Source organism: Lynx rufus, unplaced genomic scaffold, assembly GCF_022079265.1.
Source record: "Lynx rufus isolate CCGP_SWC_20201006 ecotype Redwood Valley unplaced genomic scaffold, mLynRuf1.p SCAF_2, whole genome shotgun sequence".
Taxonomy (NCBI): domain Eukaryota; kingdom Metazoa; phylum Chordata; class Mammalia; order Carnivora; family Felidae; genus Lynx; species Lynx rufus.
Window position 1 is genome coordinate 11083447 of NW_025814834.1, and position 20917 is coordinate 11104363.

At 40.7% G+C, this 20917-nt stretch overlaps 1 protein-coding gene across 2 annotated transcripts; it reads right to left on the bottom strand.

Annotated features, from left to right (window-relative positions):
• CCL20 (C-C motif chemokine ligand 20) lies at window positions 1-3196 on the bottom strand. Of its 2 annotated transcripts, none has more exons than XM_047082301.1 (4): window positions 3031-3196; window positions 1774-1885; window positions 980-1057; window positions 1-326 (listed from the first exon to the last, which is right to left on the bottom strand). In XM_047082301.1, the coding sequence occupies exons 1-4, from the start codon at window positions 3107-3109 to the stop codon at window positions 305-307; spliced, it is 291 nt and encodes a 96-aa protein (XP_046938257.1). In that variant the 5' UTR covers window positions 3110-3196; the 3' UTR covers window positions 1-304. The 2 variants fall into 2 exon arrangements, with proteins under 2 accessions (XP_046938257.1, XP_046938256.1); XM_047082300.1 differs by having other exon boundaries at window positions 1774-1888.
• Window positions 3197-20917: the final 17721 nt, after the last annotated feature.

Here is a 20917-nt window from a genome sequence, read left to right on the forward strand (position 1 = left end):
TACAAGAAAGGCTATATAACCTCATTCCTCTACACATTCATACTAAACCAAATAGCTTATAGGAAATTAGTATTAAATAGCAACACACACAAAAAAAAACATAGATATAAATAACATAAAATAGAGTTTGACTCTAACGTGATGCTTAACAAAGCAAACTATGATGCAATATGTATCAACTTCATCAATTGGACAAGTCCAAGGAGGCACCAATCAGGTAAGTGCTAAACTCTCAACTGCCAACTCCAGCTAGATTCTTTTGTTCTTGGGCTCTGTCCAATTCCTTCGCAGAGAGCATCAGTTTTTACATCTTCTTGACTCTTTGGCTGTCAAGAGGAAGAGAAGAAAACAATAAGCAAAGACAGGATGGACTGGCTGGTAGGAGTGCCTTTTGTACCTAAACATTACTTCTCATTAATCTCAGGGTGCCAGCAGCCCAGAGTCCAGATGAGGAAATCAAGGTTCAGAGAGGAAGGGCCCTGCCCAACACAAGTGAGCTGGCTAGAGATGGAAACAGGATTGAGTGCTTAGGTTGCATCTTTAAATTCAGTGTCTATGGCACCTTTGGATTAGGTGGCTTCTGTTCATGTTGATAAAATGTTACTCTCCATTATCATCAGTGGAAATCAGAATATTGATCTCTGGTTGGCTCTTTATTTTTTAGTTTTTAACAAAGAAATATCATGCGGTCTGTAAATTCTATAAATAGGAGGCATCTTTGCACCAAAATGAAGAAGCTTGTGACTATTAAATGCGTGGAGGACTAACACATCTCGTAAAACTCACTAAATTAAAAAAAAAAATAAAAAGGATGTAAGTGGGAAAAAATGAATTTTTGTTTTATGGTCCAACTCAAATTTCCCCTTTAAAATTCTACAGTGCTTAGGCGGAAGGGTCCCAGCGAGTCTATGATCCACTACTCTGCACTTGACCTTTGCCCCAGACATTTGGAGAGGGACTGATGGTAAATATCTCATACCTGAGGATATGCACAGCCTGTTTCACCCAGTTCTTCTTTGGATCTGCGCACACAGCGAATTTTTTCTTTGTGTAAAAGCTATAAAAAACAAAAAACAAAAAACAAAAAAACAGAAAATTTTATTTGTGCTTCAAAAGTTTTGAACGGCTATGTCATAGAACACCCAATGGAAATTTTGTATTCCAGCTGACTGCTCTACCCACTAAGCATTTTAGTTTTTTCAGAGGTGAAACAAAATACCAAAAAAAAAAAAATATATTTCTGATAAAGCTTGATGCAAGAAATGAAAGGGACTCTCTCCTACTTTCTCTGCAACTGAACAAATGGTTGAACAATGGCTGTAAAATAGTCTTAGAATGATTTAATTTTGTTGCCGGTGGTTACACTAAACATGAGTATATCTGACTCATTCATTCCGAAGTATAATATCCTATATGAATCAAGAATATTATATGTGAAAATATAAAAGCCCCAACCATTCCCTGGTGGAAGATGCTCATTTCCAAATTGATGTCTTCCGTATTTTCATGGGCTAACGCGTTAGGTGCTTACAAGTTTATCTTAGAAAGCAGTTTTTGCCCTCGACTCTGTTCTTTTTCTAAAAAAACCAAGCTTTCACCTTAGTCCTGTCCTGTTTAAACTTCGAAGTACATATGCCCTATCAAAATAAACGTATCTTTGCCACATCGGTTATTTCTGAATGCAACTCCAAAAAAGGCAAACATGTTTTGAGACTCGAAACATGTTTTGAGACTCAATTGATACAATTGAATTCAAGTCAGTTGATAACTTACATGATTGCATTGATATCACAAGCTTCATTGGACAGCTGCTGCGTGAAGCCCACGATAAATCTGGGATGAAGGATGCGTTCTGTATACCGAAGGCAGCAGTCAAAGCTGCTTGCTGCTAAAAAGAAATTGCAAGTATTGAGTCCACATGAATGAACGTATCTTGTGATAGTTTTACAGAACTACTTGGAGTTGGAGTTGTAGATGCTAAATAAACTATTTAGAGAAAGAGTTCCAATGGCTTTGAGACCTGATTTAAGGTAGCTCCCAGCTCTCTTTAAAAAAAAAATGGTTTATGTGCTGGGCAATTTTGGTTCGAAAGTCTAGAAGCACGTGATCTCCAACGAAAGGAATATCTTTACTAAGAAACACAAATGGACAGTGTTTTATTTTAAGTTCACTATAATCACTCAAGAATATGAGTACCTCCCACTTGAAGAAACTCTTATAGATAAGCTTCCAAATTCAGAAAATGAAGAAGTATGGAGATCTTAATCTATTATCTGGCCACTGGGTACTAAGAGGAGGGGAACGGCAAGAAGTTATAAAGGAAAATGTGATTTATCGGAGCTGCTTATCCGGGCTGCAATTGAAAGTGTAATATTAATGGAAATATTTTAATTTATTATTTTGATGTTTTATTTTGATCATAAAAGTTCAACATGTGCATTTTCAGGGATGCACCTGTCATTAGACGTCATGTGCTCTGACAGTCATAAAGCAATTCTTGGACATTCCCCCCCCCCCAACCAGGTTAAATTATAACCTGCTATACGGTAAGGAGTAAATGTTGTCTCCAAGTTGGCAAAAGATGGCCCCAAAGCCGCATAAGGATGGAGAAGACAGGTCCCATTATCTGCCCCTAAAGGGTGAGTTTGGATCTTTACTATTTAGCTGAGAGGTGAGAAAGTTGGGAAGGTGGGAGTGTTCCCCACATTTCTGAATTGACCCCATTTACTGGTAATGTTACCCAATTTACATCACTCCCAGAAATAGCGCTTTGGCCTTGTTGCAGAGCTTGGGGGTCCCTAAGAGCCCACCCACCCACCTCCAAATCTGCTGGGATTGCCAGCAGAGAGAAAAGCCCGGTCAGCAGCAGCAACCTTTCCCTCCTCACTCGCCAATGAGCTGACAACTCCCATCACTTCTGAAGACTTTCTAACAGGCTCCCATTCCTTGGGGACCCCCGGGTGAGCTCAAGGCTTAGCAGAAAATGAAAATAGTTCTTCCTCCTGCGTTAGCAGAAAGAGTGATACTCACCTTCTGACTTGCTGCACAGGTGGAGTAGCAGCACTGACATCAAAGCAGCCAAGAGCAAATTCTTGCCACTGTCCATCATTTTCAGCTCAGGGAATAGATCTGCCCAGTGCTGGGTACCCAGTGTGCTAGGAGTGCTGCTGGGTTCTGGTAGCAGCCTGGGTCTGGGATGGCCCTACTTATAGCAAATATTGGGAATGTACACAGAAGGCGTGTTCTAACGTGGGTTTTCCCCCATTGATCAACCTGCCCCATCATGTCGTCACAAAAAAATAACCACAGGGAAAACTTCCTGCCTTTCCCTAATGTTGGGAAGCTGTGAAGGTCAGAGGAGGGGGGCGGCGTTTGAGAAGGGGGAAATCCTGCTAAATCCTTTGGATTTGCAAAGAGGGAAAAGCTGCCCAGCCCTGTGGCTCAGGAAAGGTTTTCATGCAGTTTCAACTTAATGTCTCGTCTCTGAAAAGAGAGGACAAGGATTAACAATGATACAAAGGTCAGTCCTACACCTGGACGTTATAGGACTCTATTGTTCACACTGTATTTGCTTTCCAGAGTCAACTGGGAGCAAGAGGATGAGACAGGACGCCAGGCATACTTGGGGACGCATTTACAATTGAATAGTTGGTGCTCAGCTATCCCCGAAGACCTTGTATTTCCAAACTACCACTCAGATTAGGTAATATGACAGTGGTGTAGTAGTTTTCCCAATTTTGGCAGAAGATACCAGACCTTAAGTGTGACTCAAGCCTCAATCTTGATGCCATGCCAATTCTTCTAAGAATCTTCTACATTTCTATGACTAATCAATATCGCAGCCCAGAAAATACTCCCCATCTGCCCTTAACTCTTCATGCGGATGTAGTTTTGTAACTCAATACAAAGTCTCAGAAGAGTTGAAGAATAAAGACAATCCAGAAAATAAATGTCAAATAATAGTGATAATGATTGGGGCACCTGGGTGGCTCAGTCGGTTGAGCGTCCGACTTCGGCTCAGGTCATGATCTCGCGGTCCGTGAGTTCGAGCCCCACGTCGGGCTGTGTGAGGACGGCTCAGATCCTGGAGCCTGCTTCGAATTCTGTGTCTCCCTCTCTCTCTGCCCCTGCCCTGTTCATGCTCTGTCTGTCTCTCTGTCAAAAATAAACAAATATTGGGGCGCCTGGGTGGCGCAGTCGGTTAAGCGTCCGACTTCAGCCCGGTCACGATCTCGCGGTCCGTGAGTTCGAGCCCCGCGTCAGGCTCTGGGCTGATGGCTCGGAGCCTGGAGCCTGTTTCCCATTCTGTGTCTCCCTCTCTCTCTGCCCCTCCCCCGTTCATGCTCTGTCTCTGTCTGTCCCAAAAATAAAATAAACGTTGAAAAAAAAAAATAAAATAAACAAATATTAAAAAATTTTTAAAAAATAATAGGGATAATGATAATAATGTAAAAATGAATCCCTGACCTATGATGGTATAATAAGAACTCTCCACAAGGGAGAATATCATTGTATGTTAGGGATTAGGTTTGTAGGAAGAGAGTTTTTGGAGATAATGGAATTATTTTCTATCCTATCACAGGCATGGTTACACATATCTACATGTATGTTAAAATTCCTAGAACTGTACATCCAGAGAAAAAAATGAATAGTGTTGTATGATTATTTAAAAAATAAATTTAAAAAACCCTGAAATCATTAAACAAAAACTATCCACTAAACACAAATATGTTGAAAGTAAATAGGTCAGTTGACAGGATCGTATGGTTCTTATCTTTTCTTTTATTAATGTGATGTATCACATTGATTGATTTGCGAATATTGGACCAGCCCTGCAGCCCAGGAATGAATCCCACTTGATCGTGGTGAATAATTCTTTTTAATATGGCCTTTTGTAGCAACGAGGATGGAACTGGAGAGTGTTATGCTGAGTGAAATAAGTCATACAGAGAAAGACAGATACCATACGTTTTCACACTTATGTGGATCCTGAGAAACTTAACAGAAGACCATGGGGGAGGGGAAGGGAAAAAAAAAAGAGAGGGAGGGAGGCAAACCATAAGAGACTCTTAAAAACTGAGAATAAACTGAGGGTTGATGCGGGGTGGAAGGGAGAGGAAAGTGGGTGATGGGCATTGAGGAGGGCACCTGTTGGGATAAGCACTGGGTGTTGTATGGAAACCAATTTGACAATAAATTTCACACTAAAAAAAGAAAGTAAATAGGTCAAAAAAAGATATACCATGTAAACAGTAAAAAAAAAAAAAAGCTGGAGTTGCTATGCTTATATCTGACAAAATAAATTTTACAACAAAAATTGTTACTAGAGATAAAGAGGGGGTTCCATTATAATAAAGGATAAATTCATCAGGAAGATACAAGATTTATGAACATATATATACCTAACAATAACCCCCGAAAATATATGAAGCAAAACTGACAGAATGGAATGGAGGAATAAACAATTCAACAATAAAAATTGGATACTTCAATACCACATTTTCAATAATGAATAGAAAAACTAGATAGAAAAGCCACTAGACCTAACAGATATCTATAGAACACTACACCCTACAATAGAATAGGCATCCACACTTCTTAAGTGCACCTAAAACATTCTCCAGAATAAATCACATGCAAGGCCAGAGGACAAGTCCTAATAAATTTAAAAGGATTGAGATCATACAAAGTATGTTTTCAAAACACAGTGGAATTAAATTAGAATCAATAACAGAAGGAACTTTGGGAAATTTACAATGACATGGGGATATTAAATGTTACACTCCTATATAACCAATGTGTCAAAGAGGAAATCATAAGGAAAGTAGAAAATACTTTGACATGAATGAAAGCGGAAACACAAGCATACCAAAATTCATGTGGTGCAGTGAAAGTACTTCTCAGAGGGAAACTTACAGCAAGGATGCATGAAATAACAGCAAAACAATAGAGGAAATGGGTGGAACTAAAAGTTGGTTCTTGGAAGAGGTCAACAAAATTAACAACCTTTAACTAGACTAACCAAGAAAAAGCAGGGGAAGGGGGTGTGGGCCCTGAGAGACAAATTGCTAAACTCAAGAATGTAAGAGAGGTCATCACTACCAACTGTAAGAAAGAAAAATGACTATGAACAACTGTATGCAATAAGTTAAATAGTATAGATAAAAGGGACAAATGAGTAGAAACGTCCTGAAACTGACTCAAGTAAACATAAAAAGCTCAAAAAGCCCAACAACAAACAAAGATATCAAATTGGTAACTAAAAATATTTCCATAAACAAAAGCCAAGTAAATTCTACCAAATATTCAAAGAAAAATTGAAGCTAATTCTTTCAGAAACGTTTCCAATAAGTAGAAAAGGAGATAACAATTTCTAACTCATTCTATGAGGACAGTATCACACTGATATTAAAGTAAGATAAAGACATCACAAGAAAATAAAACTATAGGCCAACAGCCTTAATCAATACAGACACACAAAAATACTCAACGAAACATTAGTAACCTATATCCAGACATATATACAAAGGACCACGCACCATAACCAAGCGGGACTTATCTCATGAAATGGCATACATAATATTAACTAAATTTAAAATAAGTATGAAGGGCATTTAATAAAACCCAACACCCTATCATAATAAAAACAGTCAACAAACTAGGCAAAGAACTTCCTCAACCTGATAAAGGTCATTGATGAAAATCCCACAGCTAATCATACTTACTGTCGAAAGACTGAATGCTTTCCTCCTGAGATCAGGCCCCAGACAAGGATGTCCCTTCTCACCATTTCTATTCAACATTGTGCTGGAGATTCTAGCCAGGGCATCTGTACAACAAAACGAGGAAGACACCCAGACTGGAGAGGAAGTAGTAGCTATCTTAATTTGCAGATGACATTATCTTATATATGGAAAATCTTAAAGAACCCACTAAAAAAAAAAAAAAAACTATTAGAACTGATAAGGTCAGCAAGGTTGCAAGATTCGAGGTCAACATACAAAACTCAATTGTATCTCTACACACTATCAGTGTTCACTGATAATAATGCGCACCTGAAAATACAATTAAGAAAACAGTTACTTCTACAATAGCATCAAAAACAAAAACAAAGACAAAATACCTAGGTGTAAGTTTCACAAAAGATGTGGAAAATGAAACTAAAACTACAAACTATTATTAAAGAAATGAAGGAAGACTTCTAAATAAAGAGAAAGACATCCTCCGTCATAAATCAGACAGACTTGGCATTGTTAAGATGGCACCACCCACCCACCCCCAAAATTGATCTTCAGATTCAACATAATTCCTACCAAAATTCCAGCTGGCTTATTTGCAGAAATGGAAAAGCCAATACTCAAATTCATATAGAATTACAAGAGATCCCAAATATTCAGAACAAACCCGACAAAGAAACGGAAGAACAAAGTCGGAGGACTTACGGTTCCTGATTCCAAACTTACTACACAACTACAGTCATCAAGGCATGTGATACTGGCATAAGTGTAGACATGTAGATCAGTGGAATAGGACTGAGAGCCCAGTTAGAAGCCCCCTTGTATAATCAACTGATTTTTTTTCATTGCGGTGCCAAGACCATTCAGTGGAGGAAAGAAAAATCTTTTCAACAAATGGGGCTGGGACAACTGGATATCCACATGCACAAAAATGATGAGAACCCTCTACCTCGCACCATGCACAAAAATGAACTCAACATGGATCACATACCTAAATATAAGAGCTAAAACAATGAAACTCTTAGAGGAAAATATAGGAGTAAGTCTTCATGACCTTGGCAATGGTTTTTTACAGACATAACACCAAAAGCTCAAGCAACAAAATAAAAAACAAATAAACTGGAGTATATAAAAATGATAAACTTTTGGGCTTCGAAGGTTATTACAAAAATGTCAGAAAATAACCCACAAAAAGGCATGAAATAATTTTCAACTCGTATATCTGATAAGTGACTTTTCCTTGTATCCAGAATATATGAAAAACTCTTGTAAATCAGTAATAAAAAGATAACCAACCCAATTTAAGAATGGACAAAATATCTGAATAGACATTTCTCCAAAGAGATGTGAATGACCAACAACACATGCAAAGATCATCAAAGTCATTAGTCATTAGGGAAGGTAAATCAAAACCACAATACCATATCACTTCACCCCCATGAGAATGGCTATAATCGAAAAAGATGGATAAGATATATTGACAATGACATAGAGAAACTGGAACCCTTATATGCTGTTGATGAAATGAAAAATGATGTGGTCCCTCTGAAAAATAGTTTGACAGTTCCTCAAATGGTTAACCATAGATGACTCTGCAATTCTACTTCTAGGTATACACCCAAGATAAGTGATAACATATGCCCACACAAAAACCTGTACATGAGTGTTCATGGCTTCATTACTCATAATCACCCAAAAGTAGGAAAAATCCAAATGTCATCAAGTGATGAATAGCTAAATAAAACGTGTAAATTTGTACAATGGAACATTATTTGGCAACAAAAATGAATGATGTGCTGATAGATACTACAACATGGATGAGTCTTAAAAACACTGTACTAAGTGAAAAGAAAAACCAAGCACAAAAGGCCACATATTATAAGATCCTATTTGTATGAAATGTTCAAAAGTGGTAAATTTATAGAGCCAGGAAGTAGGGGTAGGGTGGGGTGTCAGGGGAAAAGGAGGGGAATGGAGAGTGATTGCTAATGGGTATGTGGTTTCTCTATAATCTAAAAATAGGTGGTGGCAATGGTTGCATAACATTGTGAGTATGCTAAGTGTGCACTTGGAAAGAGTGAATTTTATGGCACATGAATTATATGTCAATAAAGCTCATAACAACAGTAAAAAATTCTCTACCTACCTAGATCAAACATTCACACTATGCACAGATCCTCTCTCCTCTACTGTCTCCATTTTTCCTTCTTCCTCCATTCCTGTTGTCTCTTCTCTTCTTTTCCTTCTTTCTCATCTTGGAATCACATTGTGTTTTTTGGCTGATTTTTTTTCTTTGGGTACTTTTTTATACTGATTGAAATTGTATTTCCCAGTGCTTAGTTTGACAGATGTTGTCACTTAAACAGTTTTTTAAAGGTGACCTTCAACTGATTTTTTTTTTGGTGGGGGACGGGGGGGGTCAATAAACACGTTAATGGGAAGTTTAACATGAGATTATTTCAAACCTAGGGGCGCCTGGGTGGCTCAGTCGGTTAAGCATTCGACTTCGGCCCAGGTCATGATCTCACGGTTTGTGAGTTCGAGCCCTGCACCGGATTCTGTCTCTCTCTCTCTCTCTCTCTCTCTCTCTCTCTCTGCCCTTCCCCTGCTCACACTTGGTCTCTCTGTCTTTCTCTGAAAAATAAATAAAGTAAAAAAATTATTTAAAAAAAGAGTATTTCAAACCTAAGTTACTAGAAAGCTATTTATCACACTGGATATTTATTTTCTAGCTATTCTTTTTTTGTTGTTATTTTAGGGAGAGAGCAAGTGCAAGTAGGGGAGAGGGGCAGAGGGAAAGAGAGGGGGCGAGAGAGAGAGAGAGAGAGAAGAGAGAATCTCAAGCAGGCTCCATGCTCAGCTTAGAGCCCACCACAGGGCTTGATCCCATAACCCTGGGATCATGACCTGAGTGGAAATCAAGAGTCAGACGTTCAATTGACTGAGTCGCCTAGGTACCCCTCTAACTGTTCTTTTCAAATATTTCAGATACACTTCTAATGAGTCCTAATTCCTACCTGTAGTGGAGTCTTGGTGTCTTTCTCTTCCCATCCCCAAAATTGACAAGTGTCTTATGTGGCAAGTACTTAGCGGTATATACAGATGACTAGAACGTGACTAAATTCAAGAGAACTTACAATAAGAGAATGAAACCAACACAAGTAACTACAAGACACGGCAATTTGGGTAAGTGTCGTATTCATATTACATAAAACATTGTCACAGAAATCGTTCACAAAATGTGACCATTTAAAAGTTGCTTAATTCCCCTTCCATTTCTATGACATCCTGACCAATGGAGCGTCCATCAAAAACCATTCTCTTTCTAGTCGAGTTCCATGCAGAGTCTTTTTTAGAAGATGGTAGGAGTTCCCTTTAAAACAGCATTTATTGAGCACCTATGAGATGGCAGATATCTTGGCAGGGAATGTGCTGTGAAAGCAAAGAAACCTGATGTTCGATTCCAACAAGGGGATGTGCACCAAAAAGCCGGCAGCCATGAGCTTTCTGGGTTCCACACAGCGGACCCTGACTGTAGCTGAGCTCCGCTGACAGGATAGGTTCTTACCCCGGTGTTGACTTGTACAAATTACAGAACTTCTAAGCGAGAGAAAGGCAGGGACCATCTAATTCAATGCCTTAATTTTAAAGATGAGGACACCAAAGGCAGAGAGACGTTTGACTTTGTCACTGTGGAATCATGACCAGGGCTAGATCTAGAAATCAGGCCTCCTCTCTAAGTCAGTGGATTGTTCCTCATTTCCTCCTCAAACTTTGATTGTCTGATTGTCCAATGGATGGGGTTACCTATCGTTAGGCTTCACTTTCATTTCTTCTAGATAGTAATACAGGTTGTAGTTTCCATACAGGCTTAATCATACCCACCAAATGCTGAGGTATTATAGAGATCACTAAAAATGAAAATAATACACCACAACTCCGACGGAGGGTCGCAACGATATGAATTCGCACAATGACTACTTAAAACAAACCGAGATTCTTGTTTCTTGGCACCCTAGTTTGGATTTCCTAAAAGCAGAGCCTCCGGTGAAGGTCATTTATTTGAGTGATAAAATCAGGAAACACGAGTGAAGCAGGAGGGTGGAGGGAGAAAACAGCATTTAAGGTCATTCTGGGGACACCGATTCCATTAGAACCACCTGAGAAACAAACAGATGTCTTGGAATTATGCCCCTGAAAGATGGTGAATGGAGTATTTGGTAGTTGGCTCACATCCCTCATTAGTTGAGGACTGTCCCCAGGGGTATTAGTTCCCCTACAGATTTAAGTTTTCCTTGGGTGGGGAAAGACGGGTTCAAATTTTCTCTCAGCCGTGAGAATTTCCTAGAGCGGAAAGACAAGGTAAGTTGTCAGTGAGTTGGGATCTGGGGCTGAGGCTGAACTCAATGGTGGCTGAAAGAATGTGACAGGGGGTCCAGAGATGCCTGGCACAATTGGCTTAGAAAAGCTTCTCTAGAAGCAGAAATCCGGGGTTGGGAATTGTGGAGAAACGAACCGTCACGTGGGCGAAGGTCAGCCGATTCCCCCACTGGCCCCGCCCGGGAGGACAGCTTTGTTTGGTAAAAAGTCTTCCCTGGAACATACTGCCGAGTAACAGCTCTGTTTTCTTGCGTCCCATTTATCCTGAGACAAATGCTTTGGCCTCTCGATTCATTACGCAAAGTTGTGTAGTTACCCTAAGAAATACTCACGCATTGTACTCTGGAAAACCAAGACCTCATGGTTCTGAGATTCACACAGAGGCCTCGTAAAGTCATAATTAGCACTAAAGGGATAGCGAAAAGAGCAGCCAATGAATGTAATGGGACTTTGACCTGCAACAAGCAACACCAGGGACAAGGTTCTGGGCATCAGCGCGAGCACCATGAGGAAAGGCCTCAAGACAAAGAAGTCTTCTCCATTCAGTTTCAGTCTCCACCTTAAACAGGATCCGCTTGTCAACGTGATACGTGATCAAATTCCTGCAGGCACCAGGTCCGACATTAGTTTTCAAAAAATACATATAACGTTATCCTATAATTGCCCCCGACAGACTCATGCATAAACTGCTTCTTTTCAAGAGCCCAAAGAGACACCACCGAGAGATGGTTGGAGAATTGGTTTCGGTTAGAACAGGAAGCCAGCTCTCTTCTGAATTCCTGCAGTGTGGTTTAAGCCGAAGGAAAGAGCCTCTACCACGAGGAGGCTGAAAGCTGGCACTGTTATCTCAAGAGGAGAGTTTTGAGGGGCGCCTGGGTGGCGCAGTCGGTTAAGCGTCCGACTTCAGCCAGGTCACGATCTCACGGTCCGTGAGTTCGAGCCCCGCGTCGGGCTCTGGGCTGATGGCTCAGAGCCTGGAGCCTGTTTCCGATTCTGTGTCTCCCTCTCTCTGCCCTTCCCCCGTTCATACTCTGTCTCTCTCTGTCCCAAAAATAAATAAACGTGGAAAAAAAAAATTTTTTTTTAAAAAATAAAAAAAAATAAAATAAAAAAAAAAAAAGAGGAGAGTTTTGAGGCTCACCGTGTAAAGTTTTGAGTGAACGTTTGGACACCCATCTGAGCCAATGATCAAAGAGAGTGCTTCAGGCTATATGTGTGAAAACAGCGTACTCCTTTTTTAGCCTCCTGAAAGTCCATCCAGTTCAGATTTAGTTGCTCTGTAGAGAGAAGAATTAACATAAACTTAAGCTAATTCCTCTCCGTATTGTGTATCTTGACTGCGAGGCTCTTCAAGTGCCTCCCGTTTCCCAGGTCCTCAGTTTCTGTGTAGTCACAGCAGAGGAGTCTCTATTCACGACATATGGGAAGAAATCAACAGGGTTGTTTTAGAACTCACACATGCAACCAGCAGATGCAACCCAACCCATAGCTCCTGTGCAGGGCCGTAGAACATCACCTTTCCCAAAGCCAGCAAGGTTAGCCTATCACACATCACAAAGATGGGCTAGGGAAGCAGGTCAAAGATGATGTGAAGGCAAGCATGGACTTGACATCTTCTCCAAGAGTTAGAAAAACAAAACAAAACAAAACAAAACAAAACTGTATTCGATGGTCTGGCATCCAAGCCAGCAGTGGGCTCATCCAGAAACAGGACAGTTGGATCTGTAATCACTTCCATTTCAATGCTGGTCTTCTTTCTGTCACCTCCAGACACCCCCCAAATGAGCTGGTTCTCCACCTTGGAGTCCACTTTGAGTGTAGCTCTGGAATGATTTTATCAAATGTGTTCATTTCTTGTCCGACTGCTTACATTTGCCAAAGGGCTGCTGAAAATCCTGTTTTCTCTTACCATCAAAGCCCCCACCATGTTACCATCTTGGACTTACCAAACTGTGGCACTTTTGACGTTGGCAGGTTGAGAGGTTCTATTCAGCAGAATATCTCCAGAGAGACAACAGGGCTCCTTCTTCACAGCCATCATGACTCACAAGGAGGACTTGCCTCCAATAGAAGGTCCCAGGGTAACATTAAGACCAGCGTTTCATCACTCCATGGACATCCTTCAGTATCTCCTTCTCAACAGCGTAGGAAGTCACTCTCCTCCATTCAATAGCAAATACTACGAAAACTTAACTCAGGTCAAATAGACCACATCTCAAAGTCTTTGGGGGGCCCACTAGGTGAACCAGTGCTCCTTGTTATTGACATTGGGAAAATGGAAACGTTCTTCATAGACATCTAAAAATTTATTGGGGCGCCTGGGTGGCTCAGTCAGTTGAGCGTCCGACTTCGGCTCAGGTCATGATCTCATGATCTGTGAGTTCGAGCCCCGCGTTGGGCTCTGTGCTGACAGCTCGGAGCCTGAAGCCTGCTTCGGATTCTGTGTCTCCCTCTCTCTCTGCCCCTCCCCCGTTCGTGCTCTGTCTCTTTCTGTCCCAAGAATAAATAAACGTTGAAAAAAAAAAATTAAAAAAAAAAAAAAGAACTCGGTATGGATGAATCTTTGTACATATTCTTAATCACTTTCTTAAAAGAAGGCCGAGAAATGGAATTTTAGGGTCTAGAAATGTGTACCTATTTCACAGTTTTGAGATTGCAAAGCTACCTACCAGAATTCTGAGTGAGTGGACCCAATTCCTTGTGTATTTCACAGGATCAACAAATAGAAATACATGTATTTACTTAGGGCTTTGTGGAAGGAACAACTACTTCTCCATTAAATGTAAGTCTAAATGTGGCAAATGCCTGAATGCTATCAGCTCCTGTGATACATCCTAGCTTCTGCCACGTTAACTGCTGTGGACTTATTTATTTATTTATTTATTTTTACCTGGCACAAAGCGAACATGCTGTGAAGTGTATATGCCACGCCCCGAACCCTTAAAGTAAATATTTTGCCAGGGACATCGAAGAACCGGAAGAGAACCGATGGAAAGGAGGAGGGCAGTCCCTATGACTCCCGTACTTTCCAAAGGAACCTCTTGGTACTGAGTGTATTTACTTAACAGATTAGAGGTTTTAAATATCTAACTGAGTTATTGCTCTGATGGTGAAATCTCGGTTGCTCCCTATTGTAAACTTGAAAATTCCCCTGCGTGCTTTCTCAAAGCTGACATGAAGGAGCTAGCTATAATAGTCCGAGTAGGCAGGGAATAATTTGCTAAGGAATGCTGCCCAGTCAGGGCACAGATGGAGACCGATGCCACATGTTCCTGCAAAGCACACAGTTTCATATGAGGGCTAACAACTGTCCTTTGGTCCTGAAGAATGGCATTGGCTAAACGACCAGCAGGGTCGACGTGGTGACATGTTCAAGTTCTAATATGTGATGTTTAGATCCTTCCGGATTTTGCCAGTTCACTGCACCTCTGGAGAGAGAGATTCAGGGTCCATTTGTTACACGTTTCTAGAGTTACCCTAGGAAAGACTAAGCCTCATCACTTATTTCAGGCAATCTGCATTTACTAAGAATACAATCATAAATGTTTGCAAAAAAAAAAAGTCATAAATGACACACAAAACTGTTCATTGCAGCACTATGTAGAATAGGAAAGAAAATGGAAACACCCAATTAGTTAATAATAGAACAGTGATTAAAACAATGATAGGATTTCCATATGATTGAATAATATGTTGCCATTTAAATAATTTTGAAACATTTACGCAAGGGAGGAAATGCTAATGACATAAAAATAGAGAAAATCGTAGGACACAAAGTTATAAGTAGTACATTAAGACACAAAGTTATAAATTGTATGACACAAAGTTATAAGTAGTACGTTAAGCCATTATGGGAAACTGTGTATATTTGTGCTTACACATTTAAAAAAAAAAAAAAAAAGACTGGAAAGAAATTCACCAAAATGAAAACAGAAATTACCTGTGGTGATGGGAGGCTCTCCCCACTTGTTTTCATGGTTTTTTTCTATATTTGTCAGTTTTTTATAATAAACACATATTGCTTTTATAATCAGAGAAGAATAAATTATTTTCAAACCCACATATTAAAAATTCTCATTTCCTAGTAGAGTGAACTTATAAATATGATTTTAAAGGGCTACCTTTATTCATAGTTTTAATTTTTTTAGTAAAAATTGCCACCAGAAGAAAATGAATAATCTTATTTTTTGGAACACCTCGTGTCAGGCTTTCATGATGATATTACAGTAAGTCTTGCAAAATTTTCACTGCCCTCCTAACTTCATGGATGGCCCCAGAAGATGCATGACTATTCCAGGAGAACATCAAGAATCTATCTTGTGTTGGAATTTGCAGGATAACCCGAAACTGTTTACACGAGCTAGTAGCTGTTTTAAAATTTAATTGTGAAGTTGATTTATTAGGTTAGGAAAATGTGTCCATAAAAAAAAAAAAGCGTGGGGGGTGGGGGTGGTGCTTGGGTGGCTCAGTCTGTTAAGCGTCCGGCTTTGGCTCAGGTCATGATCTTGCGGTCCGTGAGCTTGAGCCCCGGGTTGGGCTCTGTGCTGACAACTCAGAGCCTGGAGCCTGCTTTACATTCCGTGTCTCCCTCTCTCTCTGCCCCTCCCCTCTCATGCTCTGTCTCTCTGTCTCTCTCTCTCTCTCTGTCTCTCAAAAATAAATAAACATTAAAAAAATATTTTTTTAAGTTTCAGAAACACAGATTACTTTGCTGGTGAGGGTTAACAAATAACCAAGCATACCAATAACTTTCTGTATGATTGGGCAAGTCAGTGTGCTCTCTGGATCTCAGCATCTCCATCAGAAAATAAACATTGCACAGACACCTGCTCTCCAAATTCTCTTTGGAAGTAGTAAACTATTCAAGGGCAGAAAACAATTATTTTATAAATCTTATTAATTAGCAGGTTCATTTCCACTAAATAAGAAGAAATGTCGATAAAGTCCTGTAGTATTATAGCCTTACGATTTGTGTGTGTGTGTAGTAAGAATATTTCAGATTTAGTCTCTTGGCAACTTTGAAGTATGTAACATAGCATTATTGACTATAATTGCAATACTATGATTCATCATCTGACTGCAAGTCTGTACCCTTTAACCATCATCTTCCAAATTCCCCTAGCCCCCGGCCCCTGGTAACCATCATTCGGCTCTGTTTTTACTAATTCCGTATAGCCTTCTAGTTTTAACCAGCTTATAATAAGCCAGTTTAACCAGTAGGCTTATAAACACTTCCTTGCATTTCACAATGGTCTGATCCTAAGCAGGCAGCCATTTTGAATCTTGTTATATTTCTGGACCGTGTTACATTTCACCATCTGAATCATCCTTCCTCTCATAGTAGAAGTTAGGCAAATCCTGAGGTATCTTGTCACTTCCAACCACATACATTATCGTTTATGGCACATTTCCTCAGAGCTCACAGGTGCCCATTGATAGAACCAGATAAGCCTCTGGAATGCCCCACCATGCCCTCCAGCTCCAGCCAAGAGCTACTGATCTGCCTAGAGCCTGTAAAAGATGTCTCGACTGCTAGTAGAACTAGATGGAATGATGCAATAGCTGGCCAGGGAAAGGAGCAACAAGGCCAAAGCTTTGGACTCATTCCTGAGTGAGTTCATTGATCTGCTTCTGTCCTACAGACCTTAATCCAAGCCCACCATATGTAAGGGGGCCAAGATGAGGGATGGTAAATAGGCCAGAACAAAATGTGGTCTATACTGAAATAACAATCAGTACAGCATCTCCAGAATAAACCCCCAAGTAATCATGAAGCTCAGCCAAAAGGATTCACCCTAATTAATATCACCATTACTGAATTTAAGCACTTTCTGAAATGTTTCCACCCTTTCTGAGGACTGACGTGTTCCCTAGGTAAAGAATCACAAGTGAAAACTGTCAGACTTTCAAACGCCTGTGTCGTAAATTTTTCTAGTTACAGAACTTTCTCCCAGAGATGAGTCAAGGGTCACAGACGATTTTTACCCACTCTGAGGGATGAGCAGGACCACTGGGAGAATAAAAAGTTGAGACTGACTATAGTATGATTTTAAGAAATTGTGTATCCCACTGTGAAAGTCACCGGAGACTTTTCTACCCTGAAACTCTGTGTTAATTAATCAGTAAAGATACATAATCACTTTCAGAAAGATGATTATAAAAAACAGGAATGAGGAACTCAAAGCACCATTGACCCTGGGAGCTCATTACATATTGACAAGTGTGTACCTGGATTGACTTCCCACCTCCAACCCCCCAAATAAAAACATATTTTGTGATCCCTCCACAGACTTTGGGGAGGTTAGAGTAAGTCGGTACAAGGCACACATAATTTTAGCCATTACAAATGAGAAAGTTTGTTTTAGAGTGAAGGCAACTAAGGCCTAATCTTTCTCCTCCCTCCAACTCCAAGGAATTTGGATCTTTGTTAAATGTCACAATGAATAAGAGAATAATTACAGGGATACAACTATTTTAAGCACCTGGAAAACTAAATTTTTTAATGTTTATTTACTTTTGAGACAGAGAGAGAGAGAGAGAGAGAGAGAAAGGGAATGAGCCAGGGAGGGGCAGAGAGAGAGGGAGACCCAGAATTCGAAGCAGGCTCCTGTCAGCACAGAGCTGGATGCCGGCCTCGACTCACAAACCGTGAGATCATGACTTGAGCCAACATCGTATGCTTACTTAACCGACGGAGTCCCCCAGGCACCCTTGGGAAACTAAACTTAATGAGAGATTTCACTGAGGGAGGAGTGGGGGGAGGAAGAGACCAAATGTTACACTTCCTACAATTTTTAGCAATCAAATACATTAGACTGGAAAACTTCATCTTTCGAGAATTTCAATCGTGCCAAAATATACAAGAAATCAACACGGAATGGCAAAAAATGGCCAATTACTTTAGAGAATGTGAACAAAGAAACATATTAGAGACACATATAAACACAGGAGTACTGGTTGGACATGTGCTGTGTGGTCAGATTGGCCGGAGAAGGCAGCACAAGGCCAGAGTCAGAAGGACTAAGTTCTCACGTCAGCCGGGTCACACACTGGCCATGTGGCCCCGACCAAGCCACTGAGTCTTAACCTCTGCATCCACAAAGTGAGGATAAATATGTATCCAGGTATCACTTAGACGGCTGGCGAGGCAATCCAAGTGAAAGTACTTGGTACCATGCAAAGTATAAATCACAGACAAGCTATCGGTGTAGATACTGTTTTCACCACACTAAGCAATGCGGTCAAGACAAAGGTGTAAAAGAGATAGCCTTGGAGGTTGAAAAGATTATACCTCAGTTAAAAGGATAAAACAGGAATCAGTGAGGGGCACCTGGGGGGCTCTGTCGGTTAAGCGTCCGACATCGGCTCAGGTCACGGTCTCACACTCCGTGAGTTCGAGCCCCCCGTCGGGCTCTGTGCTGACGGCTTGGAGCCTGGAGCCTGCTTCGGATTCTGTGTCTCCTTCTCTCTCTGCCCCTCCCCCACTTGTGCTCCGTCTCTCTCTGCTTCTCAAAAATAAATAAATGTAAAAAGAAAAAAATTTTTTAAATAAAAGTTCCTAGATGTGAAGAAATTATCTCCTGGCACCTGTAAAAATTTCTCGTGTGCAGCTTCTCAGGGAAAAAAAGGCACGCCCCACTCCACTGCTATCCTGTCATTCCAGAAGCATTCGCAGTCCACCCACAGTGTATGTGACACCCTCTGACAGAATTTTCTCTGGCACGTGTGCCATTCTGCCAAGAGGTTTGGCAAGGGCTCCACCAGTTTCCTCCACGGCTTCAACTCTCACAGTTTAAAGATTGCTGATCTTTTCACTCTTGCCTTTCTTGTGACCTATTTACTATTTCCTGTGTGCCAGGAAGAGACTTGATTTGGGAGTACAAAGTAACCTGTCAGCAGCAGTCACAGTAAATGGTTTAGAGCTTGAACCGAATCCAGTTCCCAGGAGTGACTAAGAACAGCTTAGCATGATCACACTTGAACTACATGATGCCCTTTTCCAGGGCCGTGAGAATGATGCTCACAGATTCAAACAGGGATTCAAGATGAGTTTCTCAGAACCAACACTGGAGGAAAAGCTGGTGGGATTCCAAATGAGAATCTGGCTGTGAAAAGGGAGGGAAGACATTGCTTCAGAAAGCAATCGCAAAACCTCACGTCAGCCTCAGACACAGACAGAGTCAAGAGTTGGGGGGAAAGGGACCTGATGGTGCTTGCGGGATTGTCCCACCCCTCCTGGAGCCAGGCCTTTAGGGCTCCGCCGATTAGGAAGATGGCGGCCACTAGACTGGACGACATTCACCATAATGGGAAGACTCTCAGAAGTTTGGAGGGTCCTCACTTTCTGGAGCTCTGCCCATACCCCTTGATGCACAATCAAGTCCCAAAAGGACTTTAGGAAACCTAAGGATCCTTCTGGCCTTATCTCTCACCCAACAATATGGACATGCTGATTCAAGGTCCTTTCCCCAATATGTCCCCATTTCTGGAATAATCCATTTACTCCTTCTACCTCCACCGGGCCCATCACTGTTGTTGGATGTTCCCCATTTATCATTCAAGACCTAATTCAAAGGTTACTTTTATAGGACAGTTTCCACAACTAGATGAAACAGCTCTTTACCTGGAACTCCCATGGGACTTTGCTTTTCACACTATGTAAGAAGCTATATTTTCCTGTCTTTGTCTATATAGCACCTGACAGAGGGTAGAGGTTCAAGAATGTGTGACAGATGAATGAACCAACTGAATTCATTTTTTGTTATTCTCACCCCTTGTTTCCTACATCTATTAGTCACTAACTCTTCTACACATTTGGCTTCCAACTCGTTTTCTTCTCTCCGGCCACAGCTGCCCTGGCCTCAGGTCTCAGAAATCCATGTTGGCATTAACATAGTTTCCCAAAGCAGGGTCCTCACCCATCAAAGAATCAAAGACTATTGTAATAATGACATGGAAACACTTATTCTCCATTGTTCCAGTTCTTGGTTCCCAAGGAGAGAAAAAGAGGATGGTGGACCAAGAAAGAAAGAGAGAGAGAGAGGTGGGGGAGGGGGGAAGGGGGAAGAAATAAAGGAAGGAAGGAAGGAAGGAAGGAAGGGAGAAAGAAAAGATCATTTTGTATGATTTAGATCTTAAGAGAAGACATAAATGAGAAAGAAGAATTATCATGCAGAGAAAACGTAAAGAAAGTGAGGTTAGGAGGTTTTTTGGCAACAACTATAAGTTCGAAATTTTAGAGAAAGGGAAAAATGAAAATAGCTCTTTAATATATACAGTTTGACCTCAGGTCCTTCATAGATCTACCACTTTCTCTCAAGCTGGGATTTGAACCCAGATCAGTCCAGACCCACCGTCCATGCTGCTTCTCCAACACTTGTCTCTGCCAAATTGGCCATAGAAAGAGAAAGATGGGAGTTATCACTGAATAACTACTGTCAATCCCAATTTTGTGGATTCCTAGGACCAATGGATGGCTTTCAAGATATTTACCAACCCCCAGAAATTATATATAAAAGACTGGGTCCAGCCAATGCAATATTGAAGGAGAAAAACAAAGTTGAAGGACTGACGCTACCAGATGTTAAGACTTACTCTAAATCTACAGTAATCGAGATAATATGGCATTGGTGAAAACCAGAAAAATAGATCAATAGCACAAAATAGAGAGTCCAGAAATAGACTCACAAAAATATAGTGAACTGATCTTTGACAAAGAGGTAAAGGCAATACAATGGGACAAAGATGGTCATTTCAACAAATGGTGCTCCAACCCACTAGATATCTATTAAAAAAAAAAA

Excerpts from the sequence above, each read along its gene's own strand:
- CCL20 (XM_047082300.1), bottom strand. The coding sequence starts at position 3,109 with ATGATGGACAGTGGCAAGAATTTGCTCTTGGCTGCTTTGATGTCAGTG. Across the intron at positions 1,889-3,030 it reads CCTGTGCAGCAAGTCAGAAG|CAGCAAGCAGCTTTGACTGC; the intron begins GTGAGTATCACT and ends ATTTCTTTTTAG. Across the intron at positions 1,058-1,773 it reads TGTGATATCAATGCAATCAT|CTTTTACACAAAGAAAAAAT; the intron begins GTAAGTTATCAA and ends TGTTTTTTATAG.